This window comes from Dermacentor silvarum, chromosome 5, assembly GCF_013339745.2.
Source record: "Dermacentor silvarum isolate Dsil-2018 chromosome 5, BIME_Dsil_1.4, whole genome shotgun sequence".
NCBI lineage: Eukaryota > Metazoa > Arthropoda > Arachnida > Ixodida > Ixodidae > Dermacentor > Dermacentor silvarum.
In genome coordinates, this window is record NC_051158.1 from 134,334,616 (window position 1) to 134,357,110 (window position 22,495).

Here is a 22,495-nt window from a genome sequence, read left to right on the forward strand (position 1 = left end):
ACCAATGAGTACCAAAGTTGTTATGAAGCTCATCGAGCCTTTGTTAGGCAAGGGGTACTGCCTGACGATAGACAACTTCTATACTTCGCCAGAACTCGTCGACCTCCTCATCCAGCACCGCACGAATGTGTATGGCCCCGTGAGACCAAACAGAAAAGACATGCCTCCAGATTTCCAGACGAAGCTGAAGAAGGGAGAGGTACAAGCCTACCAGCGCGGTAAATGTATTGCTCTCCAATGGCGAGACAAAAAGTAGTCTCCGTCATGAGCACAGTGCACACTGCAAGCATGGAGACTTTCAAAGATTCTAAAGGGCGAGACGTCACAAAGCCCAGCATCGTGCGTGATTATAATCACACGATGGGCGGTCCACTGGACAAGTCAGATCAGATGCTGTCCGACTACCCTGTCCCTAGAAAACGGCAGAAGATCTACTACAAGAAGATCTTTCGACACTTGATCGATGAAGCGACGTTTAACTCTTTTGTCTTGTACCAAAAAGACGGAGGGAAGATGAGCCACCTTGACTACCGCCTCGCCCTAATTGAGGCGATCCTGACTAGGTACCTTGATCCTTCAAAAAAGACAAAGCGCGGCCGACCGTCTGATGTGCTTGACGCTGTGCGTCTCAAGGAACGGCACTTTGCTTCTTTCATCCCGCCAAGCGAAACCAAAGCAGCGCCAACAAGAAAATGCTTCATTTGCTGTCGGAAGCGAGGAGAAAACGGGGAAAAGTTGAGAAAAGAAACTCGCTTTTGGTGCAGGAGCTGCAACAAGCCGCTTTGCGTTATTCCATGTTTCAAAATTTTCCACACAGTCCCGAAGCTTCCCGAGTGAAATAGCCCAAGGGTACATAGCCTACACAAGGGAACAAATATGTGACGTCTGCAACTGTTTTTTATAAGGTTTTTATTTATATTAGCAGCAGGTAGCTGGTCTCCTATGTATTGTTCCGAAATAAACTTTATTGTGTTGATTTGACTAAGTATGTGGTGCAAATATTTTTTCAACATCGGCTAGCTGCTTTTTAGTACAATCAGATTCGAAATCAGCAATAAAAAAAATAGGCACTTTTGGTTCGGAAATTGTCAAAAAAATAGAGCACTTAAGGGAAATGCGAGGCCAGTCGAAAAGGCCCTGTGGAACTTGAAGTGGCCTGGTATTGACCCCGAATGTATCTTGTCCTATTCATACGTTCGCTGACGACTGGATGATTTATCGTACTGTGACTAACATCTCTGACCAAGCATCTCTGCAGAATGGCCTTAATAACGTGCAAAACTGGTGCAACTGTTGGCAAAGAGCCTTGAACCATAACAAGTGCTAATTTATTTCAATTTTTCGCCGTCACAATCCCTATCTCTCTACTTACACAATCGCAAACGTCCCAGTGGAATCAGTTCTAGTGTATATGTGCTTAGGCATAACCCTATCCCACAACCTTTCCTGGAATGTGCATGAGACTAACTTAATTTCGTCAGCGAACAAGACCCTAGGGTTCACGAGAGGTCACCTACGTTATGCTCTGCAGCACGTCAAACTACTTGCATACAAATCATTTGTCAGACTACAACTGGAATATGCCGCTGCCATCTGGAACCCTCACCAAACATATATCATCAATGCATTTGAATCAGTTCAGAATCGTGCGACTAGATTCACTCATTCTTCACATTCATATAACATCAGCATTTCAAGCTTAAACACAGAATCTAGTTTGACATCTCTTGCTTTTCGTCATTGTATCAAACACGTGCTCTCTTTATCACAAATTATATTACAGCTCGCTAAGCTGCGCACCTTTCATCACGCCATCATCTTCACACATGTCACAGCCCCCCAGCCATCAACTGCAAGTTGTTCGTCCTTGCACACAAACTCTCACGTTTCAGGCTTCATTTTTTCCTCGGGTTGCCAGAGACTGGAAAAATCTACCCTTCAATGCCCCTGCCATCACATGTCATTCAGAATTCTTGGAAGCTGTTCAAACTTGTATTTCACCATAACACCTGCATTTTCTAGTATAAACATGTTAACCACTCCTTAGTAATACCCCGAACAGAGTCTTTAAGGTAATTAAATAAAATGAAATGAAATGGCTGTGTGGTTTTTTAAGAAGTACTTAAATCTCAAACAAGCTCTACGGCATGGAAGATTACTTGAGTCTCGGACGATCACTTTTGGAGATAGTTTCGCTTTCGGGAGACTCAGCTCGTCCCGGCACCAAACACCTCGAAGTATACGGCCGACAGCTATCTTGGCCCTGACAGCGAGCTTAGGACAATGCCAGAAACACTTGTCAGAAACACTTTCAGTACTGAGTAACACGAAGTTTTGCGAAAGTGGAACTATCTACGAAAGTGATTGCCCGACAATACTGCCCAAGGAAAGCTCTGTCTTCTCTTAAGACGATGTTGATGAGTGAAGAGACTTAGTTGCCTTGAATATAGGTACCATTTTCTTCTTTCCGTTTATCTCGCGTTACATTCATGGTTTAATTTTTTTTTTTTTTTTTTATTTCGTGTGACTAGAAGGTTGCCCCTCGCGTTACATTCGGGTAAATACTGCCACGCGTCTTCAAAAGGGGGCTGACGACGTTTATTGACAGCGGCTGGGCTCTGGAGAAAACGGCGGCGAGAGCTAGCTATCGAGCGGGGCGGTTAGCACGCGCACTTCTTTCTTCTTGCGCCTCTGCGCTTGCCCTATTCCCACTGCTACAGGTGACATTTCCCCCCTTCCTCGGAAAGAGCATCGGCTCGATGCTCAAGAAGTGGTGTGGGAAAGAAAAAAACAACAACAAAAAAAAACAACAACACACGCTCAATGAAGATGCTCGCACACAGAACACAGCGAGAGCTACAGCAGCATAGCTAGAAACAATTCTCTACCTCTCTAGAAATGAAGAGGTAAGTGCATTAGGTGCAAATGGGAGCGTAAAAATCACGAACGGGCAACATAGGGCTTCATGCACACGACCTGAACTACGTCAGAACTAGGTGGTTGTCGACGCCGTGTTTGCGCCGCACTGTCTAGAACGACTTCATAGTTCACGTCACTAATGCGGCGCAGCACTTTGTAGGGGCCAAAATACCGGCTGAGCAACTTTTCACAAAGGCCACAGCAGCGAACAAGAGGTCCACACCAACACTTGGTCTCCGGGACTGTAGCGCACTTGCCGGTGACAGATGTTAATAGCGCCGTGCATCTGCGTGTTGCTGCTCACCAATGTGTAGCCGCGCGAGCTGACGAGCCTCCTCAGCGCGCTGAGCAAATTCTTCGGCGTCAGTAGTTAGGTGCTCGGCGTCGTGGCACGGAAGCATAGCGTCCAGCATCGTCTGTACTTCGCGGCCGTAGACAAGGCGAAATGGTGTGAAGCGCGTTGTTTCTTGTACGGCGGTATTATACGCGAAGGTCACATAAGGCAGGATACGATCCCATGTTTTGTGCTGGACGTCGATGTACATAGAGATCCTGTCTGTGATGGTCTTGTTTAATCGCTCCGTATAAGGCCGTTGGACTGCGAAGGTAAGCGGTCGTCTTTCGATGCCTGGTGTTGCTTAGTTGAAAAATTTCGTCCATGAGCTGTGCCGTGATCGAACGCCGTTCCTCTATCTGTGATAACAGTGGCTGGGTCACCATGGCGCAATACAATGTGACACATGAAGAACTAACTGTGCTACCTCAGAAGCTGTGGCTCGTGGGAGCGCCTCTGTCTCGGCATAGCGGGTTAAATAGTCAGTGGCGACAATCACCCACTTGTTGCCGTCAGTTGACAGAGGAAATGTCCAAGCCGACTTGGTCGAATGGCTTATGAGGTGGTTCAATGGGTTGCAATGACCCGGCGGGCTTCAGGGGTGGCGACTTTCGTCACTGACATTCACGGCAGCCTTTACCATACTGCTTGACGCTTGCAGAAAGTCCGGGCCAGTAATACATCTCGCGCACTCTAGCAAGCGTTCCGTGAGGAGCCGAGGTGGCCAGATGTAGGCTCGTCGTGGCAAGCGAAAAGAATATCGTCCCGCAAGTCTTTGGGAACTACTAGGAGGTAGGCTCGGTCATTCGGGCGGGCGTTCTTGTACAGCACATTGTCTCGTAGACAGAAGGACGTCAAGACGCGACATAGATGGCATGGTATGTTTGTTTAACGGCCCTCTAAGTGGTCGATGAGAGGTCGAATTTCAGCGTCGTCACGCTGCGATTTGACCAAGTCCGACGTAGTAAGGGCGCCCAGGAAGCCGTCGTCGTCCTCTGACTGTCGACTGACAGATTCGGCGGGAGCACACGACAACGTGTCGGCGTCTTCGTGCTTGCGGCCAGACTTATAAACTATGGTGACGTCGAATTCCTGTAGCCGCAAGCTCCACCGTGCCAGCCGTCCTGAAGGATCGCGTATATTCACCAACCAACATAAAGCATGGTGGTCTGTCACCACTGCTGGGTATTTCTTACTCATGCCACAGACTCCTCCTGGGAGCAGAAGCACCAGCCCTGTGTTAGTCCATACTCCCGTCCATCGGACCAGCCGCAGGATCCGGGGAATGCCCCCTGAAGACACCGTAGTGCTTCAGACTACCCCGCACCTCCACCACTTTGCCACGCGTCTTCAAAAGAGGGCTGATGACGTTTATTGAGAGCGGCTGGCCTCTGGAGAAAACGGCGGCGAGAGCTAGCTATCGAGTGGGGTAGTTAGCACGCGCACTTCTCTCTTCTTGCGCCTCTGCGCTTGCCCTATTCCCACTACTACAGGTGACAACACGGTATTGCACATCTGTTATCAGCAGGCTACAGTGTACTCATGCGCCAGCCTGCGTCTACTTAGGGATTTCTTTTTTTCTCTCCCGGACGATACCAGAGAGGTGTCGAACAAGGCGGGGTCGGCGTAAATTGCGTCATGTACCGTAAGCACCCGCGTATAATACGGACCCGCGTATAATACGGACCCGCATATAATACGAGGTGTTATTTGGGGATAGCAATAACAAAAAAAAAAGTTTTCACTCGCATCTAATGCGAACGAGGAAAACCCACAGAAAGCATTTACAATCTAATCTCGTTAATTCGAATACGCCCAATTCGAACTGACGCTGTGGTCCCGTCGAAGTTATGTGTATCGCTATGGGCGAAAACGCCCGGTAATTCGAACGCGAAAGCATTTGCGACGGTTAATTGGAACATACAGCGTATCGACAATGCCCTCAGCAGCGTTTCAATTCATGTGGCGGCGCCTCCGACCAGCATTGTTCCGACACCACCATAGAGCAAAAGCTTAGGATAGACCCATCAACGCCACGCGGAGAGAAAGAAAACGAAAAAAAAACGCACGGCGGCAATTTCACTCTCAAATAGCAAGGTCGCTGTTTCACCGTAGCGCCGGAACATGCTTGTACAAGCCGACGTCTCAGCCAACTTCCCCGACAACGGCAGAAAACAAAACTTCAGGGAAAGGGCTAAGTTGGCGCCGCGCCGGCGCGCGCGCGCGGAGCCAGACGAAGGTGGGGGAGCTACAAGAGAGTTGAGAGAGATGGCAGGGAGCCACTACCACCGAAGCGACGGCGTTGCCAAGGCCAAATGTGCTTATCTGCCGCCGTTGCAACTTTGCAACTAGGATGTCATCCGAGCCGTGAACGCTGCCCTCGGTGACGACGAAGTGCCGCCCTGCGGCGTAATTTCCGATGACCTCGGCAGCTAAAATAACTTTCCTTTTAAAGGCAGCTGGGTACTACTTTCGCGGTCCCGACATCGTGTGAGATAGACTAGCGAATGTGCCGATTCTTAGCGTGGTCAAAATGGCGCCCGTTGAAAGCAGCAGCAGCCTACCGACGCCACCGCAAGATGACGCATACTCCGCTACGAGTCTTGATGATGATAGCAGTGAGCAAAAACGAACCCGAAACTTCAAATTTTACGCTGAAAATTTTGGGATCCGCATATAATACGTATAATACAAGGCAGAAATTTTACATAATAAAATTTAGAAAAAAAACTCGTATTATACGTGGGTTTTTACAGTAAACGAAGTTTTTAATACATTATTTCTATGCGAGTTTTGCCGGGACCAAACCAATTTGTTGCGGGTCGTCGCATGACCGGGGGACACGATTATATGTATACTCGAGGTTCCACTGTAGTTTGGGTGTTCTCAAACGGTCATTGATTTGTAATGTGCACTAAATTTTACATAAACCTTTCTATAAAAATCCAGTTATGCAACAAAGTTTATAATAGTTGTTTACTCATACAGGCCAGTGGCTAAAGACAACAGCTCACAGGGGGTCATTCGTGTAACCCAGGGATGTTTGAGAGCAGAAGAATGAACAACGCGACTACTTCGCACAAGTGGCCTAAACCAGTTGTGCAAGCTGACCCGATAAGTGTCCACAGTGAGTGGCTGCTGAGAGGAAAAAGTATAAGTGAATGAATGGACCACTCAGTCTCACAACTTCTAATAACATGACAGTTTCATGATATAGTGAACAGTTTAAGGAATGAGGAATGAATCCACTTGCAACAGTTCAATTGTTTGCTACGCATCAACGCTTGTGATGCATGTGCCGATTTAGGGAGAAGAGGAAAACCAGCTAATTGCATGCTGGTATGGGTATGGTGGTAACTGTGAGGGCAACTCTGGCTGTGCCAGTGGGCAACCGGCCAGGTGGCAACATTACATTGGGAACGAAGAGCGATTCTACTGCATCTTGCATGCTGGCGTCAAACCCAACAGCTACATCGTGATGAACAGACTATCTCTTGCAGACTAGCTCACTGCCGAAAAAATAATCGCGACGTGCGTGTGATATTGAAAGGCAAGTCTACCTGGATGAAGATGCGAATCTCATGCCACGGCCACACTGCAAAGAAAGTCACGAGGCCCTCGCCGCTGCAAGCACTAATGAGTCACGAGATGATGAGAATTGCAGCATCTGCGGCGATCTTACGGAACACAGAAAGAGGGGGTGTGGACTTATTCCGTAGTAGTAAACATTTGTTTATTGTTTTTTTCACAGATTTGATAATTAAACATTTGGTTCGTTCGGATGTTTTTTCCCAGTACCGTGAAATCAAAATTAATGAGGTTTTGGTGCATTTCTTTCTAATGAATAAATAACCAGTTCATAAAATACTCATGTGTAGTCCACTTTTTTCTGGCCCTGTGGTTAAAGCTGTTTATTTCTTTTGTTCAGAATGTGAATGGTCCCAACATTGTGCTAAGACATGTTGAACTCTGAAAATATAAGCAGCTATGTTAAGATCATGCTTTGTGGTATTGTTTAATGTGAGTGCTATTTTGTGGCTTCCTTTACTACACCTGTCCTGCCTTTTCCTGTACGCCATGTTGGAAAGGACAGCGAAGAGGATTATTAAGTCAAGCAAGATACATATCTGGATTACCAGATAGGTAAGTCTTCTGACTGAGGAGAGGATTTTGTGACCCAGAAAGGATGCAAAGATTAAATTTGGCTAACAAAGCCACACTGGAAAATTGTCCCACCAGCTACCCACAGTGTGATGGATTTTGAAAGCATCTGCTTGGTGCTAGTGTAGTTTTAAAAAACAATAAGTAAGGATTGCGTTGGGGCATTCAAGCACACACAGAAGTACAACGCTGATACACGTGAAAATACAATGAAATCTGTGAACACTGCGCCCCTACATCCTCAGCATACCTGTGTGGGCACGAAATTAAAGACAGAAATGTTTGGTCCTTATTGCCTCAGTTACTTGCTGTAGTGGATCTGCAGCTATGGCACAATGCTGCTGAGAGTGATGTTGCAAGTTCATTTTCCAGCTGAAATATGATCGGGGTGGAATGCAAAAATGCTTGTGTATTATGCTTTCCCATTAAAAGACCCCTAGGTGTTAAAAGTGTCACATTGTCTCATAGCTTGCTGCATAGCTTTGGAACATTAAATGTGAATATGTGACTTAATTTTCTCGGTAAATAATTACTGATAAATGTACCAATATGCTCTTGAAAGACTACTCTGCCAGTCTACACTGATTCTGTGTTTCTCTTTTGAGTTGCTCAATCAGCTCAAAATGAGCCCATGAGAGCAGTGCATTATTTAGAAAAAAGAAAACGTATGGGCTTTAACGTTCAAAATTAGCACACACGCTTCGAGAGATGCAGTACTGGGGGCAGGGGGGCTCTGGATTAACTTCAAAGGCATGGGGTCATTTAGCGTGCAGCGAAAGCATGGTACACAAGCAGACTGCCAAGAATTGAACCCGTGATCTCATGCCTCAGAGCCACCGTGAAGGTTAACAGCTGTCAATCACACCAAAAGCAAGAAAGAGGGAGAATTAGTGCACCCACCTTGAGCACGAGCAGGCAGTAGAAGCCCAGGGAGAGTGCCGAAAGGGAGGTCAGGCTGTCCAGGTTGCGCAGCAGGCCCAGGGGCAGACCCACGCAGGTGCCCAGCAACAGGAGCACGGTGAGCCGCAGTCGCGGGGATGCCTCGAGCAGGAAGAAATCCGAGGCCAGAGGAGGGGCCAGGTCGCCCATCACTACAAAGAAGGCCACGCAGCTGCCCAGCAGGAAGCCCAAGATGCTGGGGAAGTGCCGGGAGTGTGTTTCAATACTCATTGTAGGTAGCTAAATAGACAGCTAAGTGAAGTGCGGCCGACTTAAGTCTCGCGAAGTTTAGGTTCGTGGGTGACCAGCCGGGGCTACTACTGCAAATGCTTACCAAGTTAGTGTGCATTCCCCGGACTGGACAGCGGAAGCTTATGTGCAGGCATAAAGCCCATAAAGCTCCAAACTAATCTTGCATAGCACAGCCTAAACTGAGTGTTGCACAGTCAAGGTCGCGTGCACGCAATTTGCACTTTACGACAACCCGCTATGCACATCGGGCAGCATGATGAGTGAACGCAAAACGCACAGTTTTGCTTCCATTATTTGAAGGGAACTATCACCTGTTTTTGCGAGTTCTCTTCAGGTTTGCAATAGGTGGTGCATATCTCACACCCCCTGCGACGGCTTCTTCAGAGTAACAAAAGCTGACCTTGAAGGCCATGCTTTTGTGTACTGCAAGCGCCAGAAGCGATTGTAGGAGCCGGAAACAAATCATGGTCACCATGTTTCGGGCACCACCCATTTGCAGTCTTGTATGCACAAAAGCCAGCTCATTCCATGAATGGCCACGGCAGGGCAAAGTTGCAAGCCAATTGCTCCATGCACTATTATGAAGCAGAAGCAGCCGTGGCACTTACCCAATCTCAACCACCAGCTTGCCAGTTGGGCCGAATGTGTGGAAAGCTGCAAGGACATTTTTGGTTAGTCAGAACCATACACTTAACTCGTACTCCTTGCACATTGAACTTTTCCATGACCTTCATGACGAAACAGTTACCTGAATGTCACAAGTTGTGCATCCCCATCTACGTAAAACCATGCATTTGAACATCATAAACTATACTTACCTAACCACCATTCGCAATTTTCAAAACACAACTGTATTTCAAAGATGCAACTGTGTATTTATTTATTTATTTAACAATACTGCCGATCTCACAAGAGATCATAGCAGGGAGGGCATACATATGAATTCGAAAGAAGTACAATCAAGTCATTTGTACAATGCAGAACGCTGAAGTAATCACTACATGAAGATCAGGAGTAACAATGCGACAAGTAGCAATGCGACAAATCATGACATGGCTACAAATTAGGACAATTACAATGGTAGTGTGTGCAATGATGCAATCAGGTTATTGAAACAAAATCCGGGTGCAGGTTATAAAAAAAAAAGAAAAAAAGAAAAAAAAATTACAGAAATTGCTCAGCCTGTACATCTATTTCCACCATAGTTAGGAACATATCTAAAGATGAAGCGTTAGTAATGCAAGGACTAAGTTGGTTCCATTCCCTTATGGTTTGAGGGAAGTATGAATATTTGAAGCAATTTGAGTTGGAAGTGTATTCATTAAGTGTTTGAGAGTGCCTGTAACGTGTTGATCTAGAACGATTGTATGAAATTAGTCTAGACGTGTCAATGTTTATGTCACTATGGATTAACTGAAACAAAAACTTTAGTCTTGCTAGTTTTGCCCGACTTTGCAGTGTTAATAACCCAGCTTTCTTTAGTAATTCAGTCGGAGAATCCGTTACCTTGTATTTATTATGGCCTTGTATTTATTATTTATAAATGGGCTCACACCATAAAAAATTGTTCGCTAATGATTACAAATAAAAAACTGTTGACCATTGCTTTCAAATAATTTGCCTTACAGATGTTTTCGTTGAATGATCAGAAAGCTGTTATAAACTAACTTTTTAGATATTTCTTTCTATTTCATTGTTATTTGGTTTACAATGCAAGAGTGTTGCGATGCTGGACACCAAATGCAACAACAATGGTCACCTGACTAGGCCTAGTCAGGTAACCATTGATTCTGTATTTAAAATGAATTCTGTAAATTTTTGCCTCACTGTGCTCTCATGTGTCCAGTTGTCAGGTGCTGTCCCTCAAACCCTTGTTTGGCTTCAGTACTTTGTATTTCGATAGTAAATCAAACTGTTATTACTACAATATACATGTGTACTATGTTAATAAAGTCAGTTGCAAGCCAGCGCTGTGTTTATCTTATCTCTGTGTTGATACCTTTTCTTATGTGCTGCGTTTCGTCTGTCAAACCACTATGAAGTGAAAAACTATTTCAAAACTATTATACACGCATGGACTGGCTTGTTTTCCACAGCACTTGCAAAATGTTTTGCACAAAGTCCAAGAACAGCATCCTTGAAGCTACAATGAAATCTTGGACTGCGCAAAAAGCCTAGTTTCAAATATAGTGTAAATATAGAACAGCCTCTATACAAAACCATTTGAAATACGAGTGAGTACATCATGACAACCCTACCAAAAAAAGATTTCTTCAATACTAAAACTGAAAACAGAGAAAAGAAAATGACATCATTATCACTTGCCGGAAATTACACACAACCGAGAGTGTTCAGAACAAGTATGGCGCCTCATTATGACCTCTGAGATCAGGAGGTGCACTGAAGATCTTAGAGGCTATGTGCTGGGATTAACATTTTACTTGCTAACCACAAGGTGGCACAAATTGTCTGCTAAGGTTCTACTTAAAAGCTGGTAATAAGAGAATTAGACAATTACCAGGCCTGTAGCTTTGCCAAGATGGCCTTCGTACATGTACACACACGACCAAAAGTATATGGACCACACGGTCACCGAAAAAACTGAATTTCTTCGTAATTAACACGCATAAACGAAAATTTGACAAGTACACTGGAAAGTTTGCAATGCCAAGTTTGGACTGCAGTCCTCAATTTCAAGTTACATTCGCAGGCAGTTGGAAAAAAATCGGTTTTATCACGCAATCCCTGTTCCGTATACTTTTGCTCACGGGTGTACCTACTACTCATTTATAACCAATCGTAGAAAAGTGAAATTTTGTTGCAGCTGGCCTTTAACTATTTTGGACACACCTAGCTCACCCAGATTCACTGGCTGAATATTGTTCATGAGATGGACATGACCCGTCTTATAAAACAAGCAATTTAGGTAAGTTTAGTTAGCAAATTTCCCAACATAACAAAACAGTTAAAAGGCCACTCAATAAAGCCAGCTATGACCTCCGTGTGGCTTACCTAGGAACTCGTAGCTACGACGCCTAGCAGTGATGGCCGACTTGAGGAGCAGGTGGCAGGTCATGCGTGTCAGCAGGCCACTTGCCAACAGCAGCAAGGAACTCAACACTATGCCACACTGGGTAACAAAGAGAGAGGAACACTCATCACTGAAGGCTTCAGCGAAAGGACTTTACTTGCAAAGAACACTTCATTATGGCATTGCGTTTAAACTACGCCGGGCTCTGGAATGGCTTATAGGTCGCATATTAACAGACAAAACATGCAAGGAATAAAACACAGATTACAAAATTGAACTGATCCGAACAGGATATTATCCCTCACAGCTTGCACCGGCTAATTAATTATTGCATTCAATGCCCAAGACCTCTGCCAGCAGTCTGAAATAACGTAGCCTTGCAATGTGCCAGTGACGTCATCATCAGCAGCAGCAGCAGCCTGTTTATGCCCACTGCAGGACGAAGGTCTCTTCCAGCTATTTCTAATCACCTTCGTCTTGGAATAGCTGGCCCGATCTTATGCCTGAAAATTTCCTCATTTCATTACACCCTCTAATTATCTGCCAACCTCAACCACTCAACCCTTCTCGTGGCACCCATTTTTTAACTCTAATAGAGCACAGCTTATTTGCTGTACATACTAAATGGCCTGCCCAGCTCCATTTTCCCCTCTAAATGTCGACTAGTAATCTGCACTGCTATATACCTGTCCTGTAAAGTTACATTCAACCCTTTTCATTCCATTGCTTGTAGAGCGGTCCTTAACATCTTCTGAAGCTTCTGCATTAATCTCGAAATGTGTCTGCCCCATATGTTAGTAAAGGTAAAATGCAATGATTGAGCACTTTTCTTTTCAAGGTAAGCCCTTGAGTGTCTCCTTAGTGCCGGTAGAGCAGCAGTGCACTTACCCTCTCGAAGCAGTAAGGCATGGCGAGTATGCTGACCCCTATGATGCTGTTGCCCAGGTTGATGGTGTTCTTCAGGGACGAAGACCACGCCATGTCTGCGGCCGTCATCCACCTGCTGACCTAAGGCTGCGTGCACCAAGAAACGGGAAAGAAAAGCAACGCTTCCCTTTAAAGGACCTGCACAGCTTCAGCTGCCCCTTATAAACCAGGCAAATTCACACTCTCGTCAGCAGTTTGCGACATTAAGGCATTCATGCTGACAATAACAGGACGGCTACTCAACTGTAGGTCCATTACTTCAGCTGTTATCCTCCAATGACGGCCAAAATGTTGCACGTTACCACTGGCTCTTTTCATTTTTATTGAGCTCTGGGGCTCTAATGAGACTAGCGAAGAGCTTGGCATTTTTGGTAATCAAACTGTTACAATTATTCAAGCCTCATTAATTAACTGTTACTGGCAGCTCACTCTATGTGCACTGCAGGACAAAGGACTCTCTCAATGGTTTAAAAATTCCAGCCAAGCATCAGTGCGAATTGAATCCAATGCCTGCAAATTTGATTAAACTTTCATCACCTGCAACCTCCGACTGTTTTTTTTCATTTTTTTAAAATCCATTCAGTAACTTGAATTGATCATTCATTATACACTGTACACATTAGATGACCTGCCAGTTCCAGTTATAGATAATCTTAAAGGGAACATCAATTAAACCTGTTTGATATCTACTATAGTTCTCTCTTCCTGTCCTTTAAGCATCACACCAACCATTTTCTATTCCACTGCTTGTTCTGCGGTCTGCAGTGTGCTTTCTATTGACTGTTCCCTAACCCGGCCAAGGCATCACCATAGTTAACTTAGCTTCATCTTCATCGACCCCTTTCATGCAATGTGCATGGCGTTCTACATGCCGTGTGATGCAGGGCGACTTTCTACTTGCAGCTGCGCTGCTCAACAGCTGTCCACTGCGCTTGCAACGTCCGTCTGGAATAATCTGCCAAAAGCCCCGTCAGATGTATGTCAGGCTACGCAGTATGCGTAGCCTGACAGCTAGCTGTACCAAAAGGTACCTTTTGGTACAGCTAGCTGTACCAAAAGAAATGCAGAAAACCGAAAGCTGTACTACAGCACTAGCTGGTTTCTGCTTCTTCAATTGTAGTTGCAGCACTAACATTGTATATATGCAAAGTGAGAGTGTGACTTCATTTCATTACTGCGCATTTGACATCTTGTTCATTGAAAATCAGCTGCCAGTTTACAATCAGCTCCATAATTTAGCTTTCTGTCGAATCTATAGTAGTGTCCACTGTTAAAGGAAACACAAATCGAGTAAGAATGCAAACCTAAAAGGAACATTTCCTTCGTTGGAAATAAATGGGTAACAATGTATATATATAAAAGATTAGTTGGTGGGGCTTTATGCCATATCTAAGCAATAATTGGTGATCCAATACCAACCGTGTATCCCCTTTAACAGTAGACCACACTGTACTTGCTTCTGCTGGGTTGTATACATTAAAAGAACAGTGGAGTAGTCATAGCTCTGCTATCTTTTGCAAAGGGACACAATTAATATTTTACATATTGCAGCCTTTCCTTTTTGCTTTCTTTCATTTTACATTTCCGACACATGTAGCTTATGACACAACTGCTTCGCACACCTGGTTCATAATCATTGCAATCTATATGAGACGTGACGGTGTTTCAAGTAGGTATTTCTGAGATGTACAGCTATCAACTACATGTGAACACCTTTTTTTTTTCTTTGATGGGTTGACCATTAAAACTCAATGGGACAGTGAGACATACCAGGGCCGGTATTTTGTAGCGATGCCAATCCAGTGCTAACGCCTGGACCAACAACAAACAACACAACATGATGGCTCATAATGTTTTTTTTCGCGACGACACCACCGATTAGCACCACTTCACTGCTAGTATATGCTGGGGTGGGCCTTCCTGAACGGTCACTTTCGCAGATACAATCACTATCGTGAGGTTTTACTTTCGTGAGATTTCGGTTCTGCTCATGTCATGTAGCAGAGACCTGACATCTTTTGCTTATTTTAACACAATGACTTAATAACACAATGACTTTAACAGCCAACACATTTTGCAGTTTCCCTTTTAGCAAAGCTTATATAATGGGGTTCTGAGATGCTCCCATGGCAGTTTGGCATTCTCACTGCAAGCACTTTTAACTTTGTACTACCCATTTCCTTCACTCCACAAGCCTTCTACGATTGCCAGCAGGTGTTTGCTGCAGCAGGTGTTCACCTGCTTGTGAAAACAGGTGGCTGGAAGGTTTGACATTGCAAAAGTTGGTCTCCTAATCAACAACACCTATGTTTGCATTGCCATTATGTGCTCTTCACAAACTTGACAGGTGGTTTGCAAGCAGCCGCGAACTCCACAGATCGTTTCTTGCACGAGAGCCTACGAGTACGGCATATCAGTGGTATGGAAATCCACAAAGCAGAGGAAGTATCATAAAAGGAAAGCCTCGTCATCCCCTTAAGACTAAAGGCTGTTTCACATGGTGCGATTTTGCACTGCGATTATCGCAGCTGCGATTTTCGCAGATGCGAAATTCGCAACGGCCATTTCACATGGTGCGATGTCAACAATGCGATTATGCGACGCGCAGGGTTGCTTGCTGCCAGAGTTTGTCGCACACGCCGCATAAATTCGTTTAATGTAATGAAAAAGACGTGCGCGTTATAATATAATTGACCTCTCTTTATTAGGATCAAATAATACGTGCGTTTTGTAATTTAAAAACGCTTCAAAGTTTTGTTTGTTTTGGAGTGCGCAACAGCGGTTTGTGAAGTTCAATACGAGGAGAAATGGCGGACGTAAACAGCTGTTCGCAGGTCGTCGTTCAGCGTTGTGTGCTGTCTCGTGTGTGTTTTATGCCTGTGTCGTTCTACCTGCGGTTAAACAAATTACAAGAGGACCTATCAACAAGCCCCTATAGCTGTTGTCATCACATATGCAGTATTCGGGATTCGGCGGAGTCGTCATGTCAACGCAGAGACCCTCGCGCTACCCGTGATTAACGTCAGCTTCTGAAAAACGGATGTGTGTGTGTGTGTGTATTGCTCGTGATTGCGCATTAGTGGTTCCTGCTCCTAGCAATATTCTTGCACAAAACTTAGCAGCAAGCACCAACCCAAAAGCTCACGTCTGCCCCTGAACAAAGCCGCAAATGATCTGTGTGTAATTACTGAACGTGCAATGGAGTTTGTGTTGTGAACGTTTATCTTAGTGCCAGCCTGGCTCGTCCGTCTCGGCGCCTGTGCTGGAGTTATTCATACAAGTGCTCTCTGAATATTTCGAAAGGAGTAAAAGCCGACACCACCTTTTTTTTAGGAGCTGCAGTCACTTGTGTACGTAGAATCGTATCATGCTGGCAGACATGGGCGTCGTCTATTTTCTCGTCCTGTTTCTTGCGCTGTTAGTGTGCTGTGAATCTGTATCAAGAAGCTTAAGTTAATATGCTGCAGTACGTAGCGCAGCCGCGTAGCCACACGGCTAACATTAAAATACCTTGTTAGGAGTACGTTTGTTTGTTTAATAACAAAATCGAACGCTAAAATTTTGTATTCATGGTGGCAAGTGTAAGGTAAGAAGCTATCGAAACTATCCGCAAATGGCATGCGTGTGCTTCTAGCTGCTTCAGCACGTTATCCCTGATAACACCTGATATCCCTGATAATAATAACCCTGATATCCCTGAATACCCCTGATAACCAAAAACATATGCAACTGGAGCAGGTGCTATGATTCCTTTCCTGGAAATGAAAGCCAGCATCCTAGTCTGTTAAGCTAGTCATGTTCTTAACCTATATTAGACCAATGTTAGAGCATGCTAACTGGAGCCATTTCAAACTGGGTTATTTGACCAAAATAAGAAAGTGCAAGGAAAGTGTCAAGGTACAGTCTAATCTGGTATTCCCGAACCTATTGTTATAGCAAAACTTTATGCCTCCCTGAAGTGCCTGCATTAACCCAATGCTGAAAACAGGGGAAGCTGATTCCCTTTCTTGCTATTGAAAAGCTGCTAGTATCTCAATAACAGACCACTTATGTTCTGAGAGAAAGTGAGGGGCACTGACAATATCTCTAATCTTTTGTATGAGCCTTCACCTTGAACGAAAATGGAATAAAAATATTTACCTTTGCAAGCCTCAGAATCCAAACATTCTCAAAATTTTGAGGAGCCACATTAAATTTTTGAGATACAGACAATAAAAAGTGTGCCTAAGTACAAGTGCACACTGTACACACTTGAGTGGTTGAGTGGCCAGCTGCGAATGCAAAAGCGTCCATAGCTACTACCTCGAGGTAACTGCTAGGTTGCACGTGTGTTTCTCCTATAGCCCATGTACCTGGCAAGGGGAATGGTTATACATAGTCCTGTCCTTTTTTTTTTTTTTCAATAGGTGGTGGCTAGCTGATTTCATCTGTTTATGTATTTATCGTTTGTGTGCATCTTATGTGCATGTGTTTGTGTCATGTTCTGATTGTTATACGTGCAGTGATGCAAGAATCTTTTTTTTTAATATATTGCACTACAGTCATTTATTAAACTTTGTGTTGAAATGTACAAAATGTGGCCACCCAGTAATGGTTAGGACAGACAGCAGGATTGTCAAAAAATATGATGCAGAACCAATGCACTTGCTTGAATCGACATGAGGCGAAGCTTTCACGCAACGGTCAGTTGAACTCTAGAAAACTAACTGCAGTGTTTACAGTTGTCCTTATTTCACCCGATGCAACACTTACTCATAGACAATGTTTGCTTATTCACCGCACAGGTCACATAATGTGATGTATACATAGCACGGTGAACTCACTCAAATGTCGGCTCACTAAGACTTCGAACTAACCGTGAGTCTGAGTTCGTTTCAGCCTGACTGAGTCGAATTTTGGTGAATACGAGTAATAGCAAGCTCAGTTGAGTAAACTTTGAGTGAATATTGTCATGTGGTAGTCGGGGAAAGCTGATCCAAGTATAATTTTAGTGAATATGAGTCAAAGCAAGCTCGGCAAGTATATTTTTGGTGAATATGACTCAGTGCAAGCTCACCTGAGTAGAATTTTGATGAATATAAGTCGGAGCAAGCTTGGCTAAGTAGATATTTGGTGAATATGACTCGGTGCAAGCTTGCCTGAGTAGCATCTTTGTGAATATTAGTCAGATCAAGCTCGGCCAAGTACAATTTTGGTGAATATGAGTCGGAGCAAGCTCGGATAAGTAGAATTTTGGTGAATATGACTGAGCAAGCTCGATTGAGTAATGATGGGATATGGTTATACGAGTTTATGCAGTAATACATGTAAGTGCAGACTCATTAGCAACATTGCCTCCATCTTGATGGGCTATACCTACGCCTCACTTTATGAGCTGTGGACATGCAAGACCCACCCACACTTGAAAAGATACTATCATTCATACGAAGGAATGCAACCGGCTGACTTCACTGCACAATTTTGATCTGCTTTTGTTGAATGAGTTATCTACTGCTTATAAAAACAAGGTGTTCGCCTGCTTTTCGCATTATTGCATGTGTTTTACAGGAAGTAGAGACAGAGAAGCAAGAAAAGGCAAGGATGTTTATGGCTAAGTAGTTTCTTAGAGTACTGCGATATGTTACAACCAGCATAAACAAAAGTAATTCGATGCATTGAAGTAAGCGAAATGTGCAATTACCTTTTAATGTGAGGGTTAATACAGATGCAGTAAGGATAGAAAGTCTGCAACACACTGAATGTTTATTGGTTTTTTTATTCAGGAGAAAAATAATGCATCAGAAAAATTAGAAAAAGCTGTTTAAATATTGCTTCGAAAATAAATTGGCAATACTGCTTATTCCCAGTCAAAGCGTGAAATATGCTGTTGTAGAACATTCATTACGATATCCAGTTTGCACGTTCGCTTTGCGTCTCGCAGCGGAAGTAACAGAACCTTGAAATGAGATAATTCATTGGGGAAAATCCGCATGAAAGCCCTAACCAACCAACTGCAACTAAATGGTCGCGCGTATAGCGTGACCAAGCATTTGGTCACGCTATACGCGCGACCACAGCATTTGTCCGTAGTTGCATATTCTTTAAATTGTTCCGTCCGTAAAAGCATACGGCGATAAAACTGTGGCGTTTTCGTATATCGCGAGTTGTCTCCAGAACCAGAAAATTGGGACGACATCCGAAGGCCATGCCTTCCCGTGAGGGACACCTCGTAGTATTTACCAACTCGCAGCGCGTGTGAATAACGGAAAATCACGCAAAAGTACGTACTATCAGCACCCGAAGCTAACCTAAAAAACAGCGTCGCCAGATTAGCAACGTAGCGTGTCAACAAACTCGTAGAAATCACAGAACCGAATCTGACCTACGAGTTTTTATCTGCACTATTCGCGTGTCGGTGCTGATGTTACGTACCGATTGCGTAATCCAAGGCTCCACTCAATTAGTTGCACTGTTCGAGGCTCGTTGATCCAATATTTATAGACAAAAAAGTATCTATAAACGTTGCGTTGAGCGACCGCCGCCATTTTCCAAAACAGACCGCGAAATACCTCTCGGCGCAATTTCGACGGAAAAATCGCAGCGATTGCTGCGACGTTGCGACGCTGCGACCAACCGGTTGGTCGCAGCCGAAAATCGCAGAAACGGCCCTGCGACTGCGATTTTCGTCGCATGCGACGGAAATCGCACTTCCGGTGCGATAATCGCAGTGCAAAATCGCACCATGTGAAACGGCCTTAACACTAAGCTACAAAGGAATCCCATACAAGTTTCCCATAAAGGAAGCTATGCAGCTGAGATTCACCCTCATCCGTGTATTAAAACTGGGATGGGGTGGTCACTAAACCATCTGAGCTATCACAGAGTTATCACAGAGCGGGGGTGAATTAACGAACGACTCGGAATGCACTGAATAGGAAAAATCAGTTCTGCAAAAATCCAAACGGTGGAGGAAGGTTCACGGACAGCTACCTAAAGTGCAAAAACTCACAGCTACCTAAAATGCAGAAAAAAAAAGTTTTACACAATATTTCTGTCCCATGGCTAGTGAGCAATTCCTTGCTGTAGCCCTAGACTAGATGTGTTCCTAAAGGGCACGCTGAGCTCACTCAACAGTGTAGAGTAATACGCTGACTAATTTTTGGAGGCAAAGGGGCTAAGAAACCTAGGAAATATTAAGGAGGACATAGCCAAAGGGAAATTAGATGAGGCAAAATAATATTTGGCAGAGACACTTAAAGCTGCTTACGTGTGGGAATGCAAAAGCATTAGAGACCCTTTGGTCAAATGTGTTTTCCGTGTGTTTCTTGTTCGCGCAAGCTCTCGCCTGTGTTCTAACTGCGTATTGGTAAGGCGAAATCAAAATGCAGCATGCTTCTCGACAAGACGTGATGTGTGCAATGACACACGCACTCGACACATCTTTATACTCAGACAGAACCACGGAGCTGCCGCGGCATCAGGGAAGCGCCCAGATGCCACGGCACCCCGGAGACTCCAGTTCGATTCCCACCCAGACCGAACTTTACCAAATTTTCTTTTCAAGGCCATTGATTTACTTTGTTTACAGAACCTCCCCGAGAAATGTGAAGTGCATCCGAACATTTTTTACACGTTTTTACTCTTTGTGCCGTCGGCCATTTTTGGCACGATCGCTCGGTGGTGATGCTGACGCCGGATTTTCGTGCAATGGGGCATATAATGCTTTCGCGTTAGTAAGTCTTGGGGAAACATGCACCCTCCCCAGTAAAATGTGTAAACTGTCACGTAGGAAACAGCCACCTCCCCCCCCCATCAGTGTGTCAATTAGGTAATAGAAAGGGGTGCTGTGCGAATGAGCGCAGGTCAGGCAAATCAGAAAAAACAGCGTGTGTAATAGACAAGTGTGGCGAACCCGGCCCGCAACTGAATTGTACAGAGAACAAGACTCGGGAGAACCAACAGCAACCAAAAGAAAAGAGGAGAAAAGTAGAAGACCCAAGGGAACAAGCTCTGCCTGTCGTAGAAAGCGAGGTTCACGGACAACAGGCAGCAGTGCTAAGCGATGGCGGCACAAATACAGTTTTAGTAAAGAGGAGTCTGGCAGGTGACACATGTTACCTTGGCTGACACCACCGTGAGGTAGGTACCTGAAGCCCAAATTTAAGTCTCCACAACGTATTATACAAGTTGGCTTACGGCATCAGTGCCATTAGAGAGGTTTAGCTTGTCCGGTAATCGGGTAAACATGAGCGGCCTGTATGGTGCTGCCACCTGGTGGCACAGAGATTGAACAGACAAAAACAGCTAATATTGCAGTGACCAAGTGTATTCTACTTCGCTGCTGGTGTAAATTTTCGGCAGCTGTGTAATCGTGTTGCTGCCAAAAATTTACATCAGCAGCGAAGTAGAATACACTTGGTTACTGCAATATTAGCTGCTTTTGCCTGTCTGATGTCTGCGCCACCAGGTGGCAGCACCATACAGGGCACTCACGTTTACGCCTTTGCCCCCAACGCCTGGTCCACCTTTGTTTACCCTATTACCGAACAAGCTAAATCTCTCTATTATAAGACATAGTTGTAGGAAATATATCTGGAGTACGGAAAGTGGATGATGCAGACTTGAGCTGGGAGAGGCGTACAGCTATTGCAGAGAGAAAGATGAATCACAGCTGTGAACAGCCACGTTAAAGGGACCCTGAAACGATTTTGACGATTGTGTACAAACGTACTGAGTCGTTAGAGTAGGTCCTTCTGATCATTAATTGACACATTTAAGCGCTCCACGTAAAGCGTGTAATTTATTATAAGGTTTTAAAAATGTACATCGCTACCAATTTCAGCACGCCAAGCGACTGATTTTTGTGCCCAGATGACGTGTTTGCCCAGAATACGTCACTGGGCCAGCTATCCGATTGGCTGCCCAGGGCGCGTCATCGATAATTTTTCCAACATTATGGTGAACAAATGTTGTTCGTAATAGTTTACATGTTAGTTAATTTGTTTCTATAAAAAGAAAGTAACAGAAAGAGAATGCACAAGGACATGTATCACTACACAAAAAGCACTTCCGGCCCACAGCAAGTGTCGTCTGCTTGTGTTACAACGTGCTCCGTGTTGACAAGAGCGGCGCGGTCAGTGTTGGTCTTGTTCTTTCTTTTCGCGAACACCATGGTTCGCCCTTGTTGCGTTGTGGGCTACAAACGTAGCGATCGGCGACGTGTCAAGCTGCGACATATCGTGCGCCGCTGCGACATCGTGCCCCGCTGCAAGGCAGCACACGAGCGGAGTGGCTGCAGCGCATCGAACTTACGGTATCCAAACCAATCGAAACGGCGCCAGCATCTACGCGTTTGCGGCCGTCGCTTCACGTTGAAAGTTTGCCACAATAGAGTTTAGCGTATCCGGTATTCAAGTAATCGCAAGCGCAAGAGCACTGGCCGCTTTACCACGTTTTACGTGATGAATGGAGGTTCAAACATGAACTGCTTGCATGGTGCAGCCACCTGGCGGCACAAAGCTCAACTAAACACACAACAAAGTTTTTTTTCTACTTTGCTGCTGGCTCAAATTTTTGGTAGGAGCATAATCTTGAACACGTCATGTTTAAAATGTTTTACCCTTGGTTACAGGAATATTAGCTGTTTTTGGCTGGTTAAGCTCTGCACCACCAGATGGCTGGACCGCACATGCCCATCAGGCAGCTCACGTACGGCTACACAGCGGTATGGAGGGGCTTTAGTTTACGCCTCTGGCTATCTGTCAAAACACCCAGCTCGCCTGTGGTTACCGGAATACTGGACACGCTCGGCGCTGCGACAGAATGCTCGTAACGCACGCTGCTTGATTGCTCTCGCTGGGGATCGACGGCCGGGCGGCTAGCAGAGAGGTTGGCGAGCCTTCGCGCGCTGGCTCCAAGACAACCGGAAATAGACGACAACGTACGTCACAACA

The 22,495-nt window shown here is 44.9% G+C and overlaps 1 protein-coding gene across 4 annotated transcripts in view; it reads right to left on the reverse strand.

The window, feature by feature from the left end:
* Positions 1-22,495, reverse strand: part of LOC119453769 (putative sodium-coupled neutral amino acid transporter 10) — a 101,971-nt gene that overhangs the window by 71,995 nt on the left and 7,481 nt on the right. For all 4 annotated transcript variants that reach the window (XM_037715823.2, XM_049668497.1, XM_037715822.2 and 1 more), the window contains exons 2-5: positions 12,525-12,650; positions 11,618-11,735; positions 9,214-9,259; positions 8,315-8,549 (exon numbers count right to left, since the gene is read on the reverse strand). In XM_037715823.2, coding sequence (XP_037571751.1) covers positions 8,315-8,549; positions 9,214-9,259; positions 11,618-11,735; positions 12,525-12,632 — 507 coding nt within the window. In that variant the 5' untranslated portion in view covers positions 12,633-12,650. The remainder of the gene's footprint in view (positions 1-8,314; positions 8,550-9,213; positions 9,260-11,617; positions 11,736-12,524; positions 12,651-22,495) is intronic.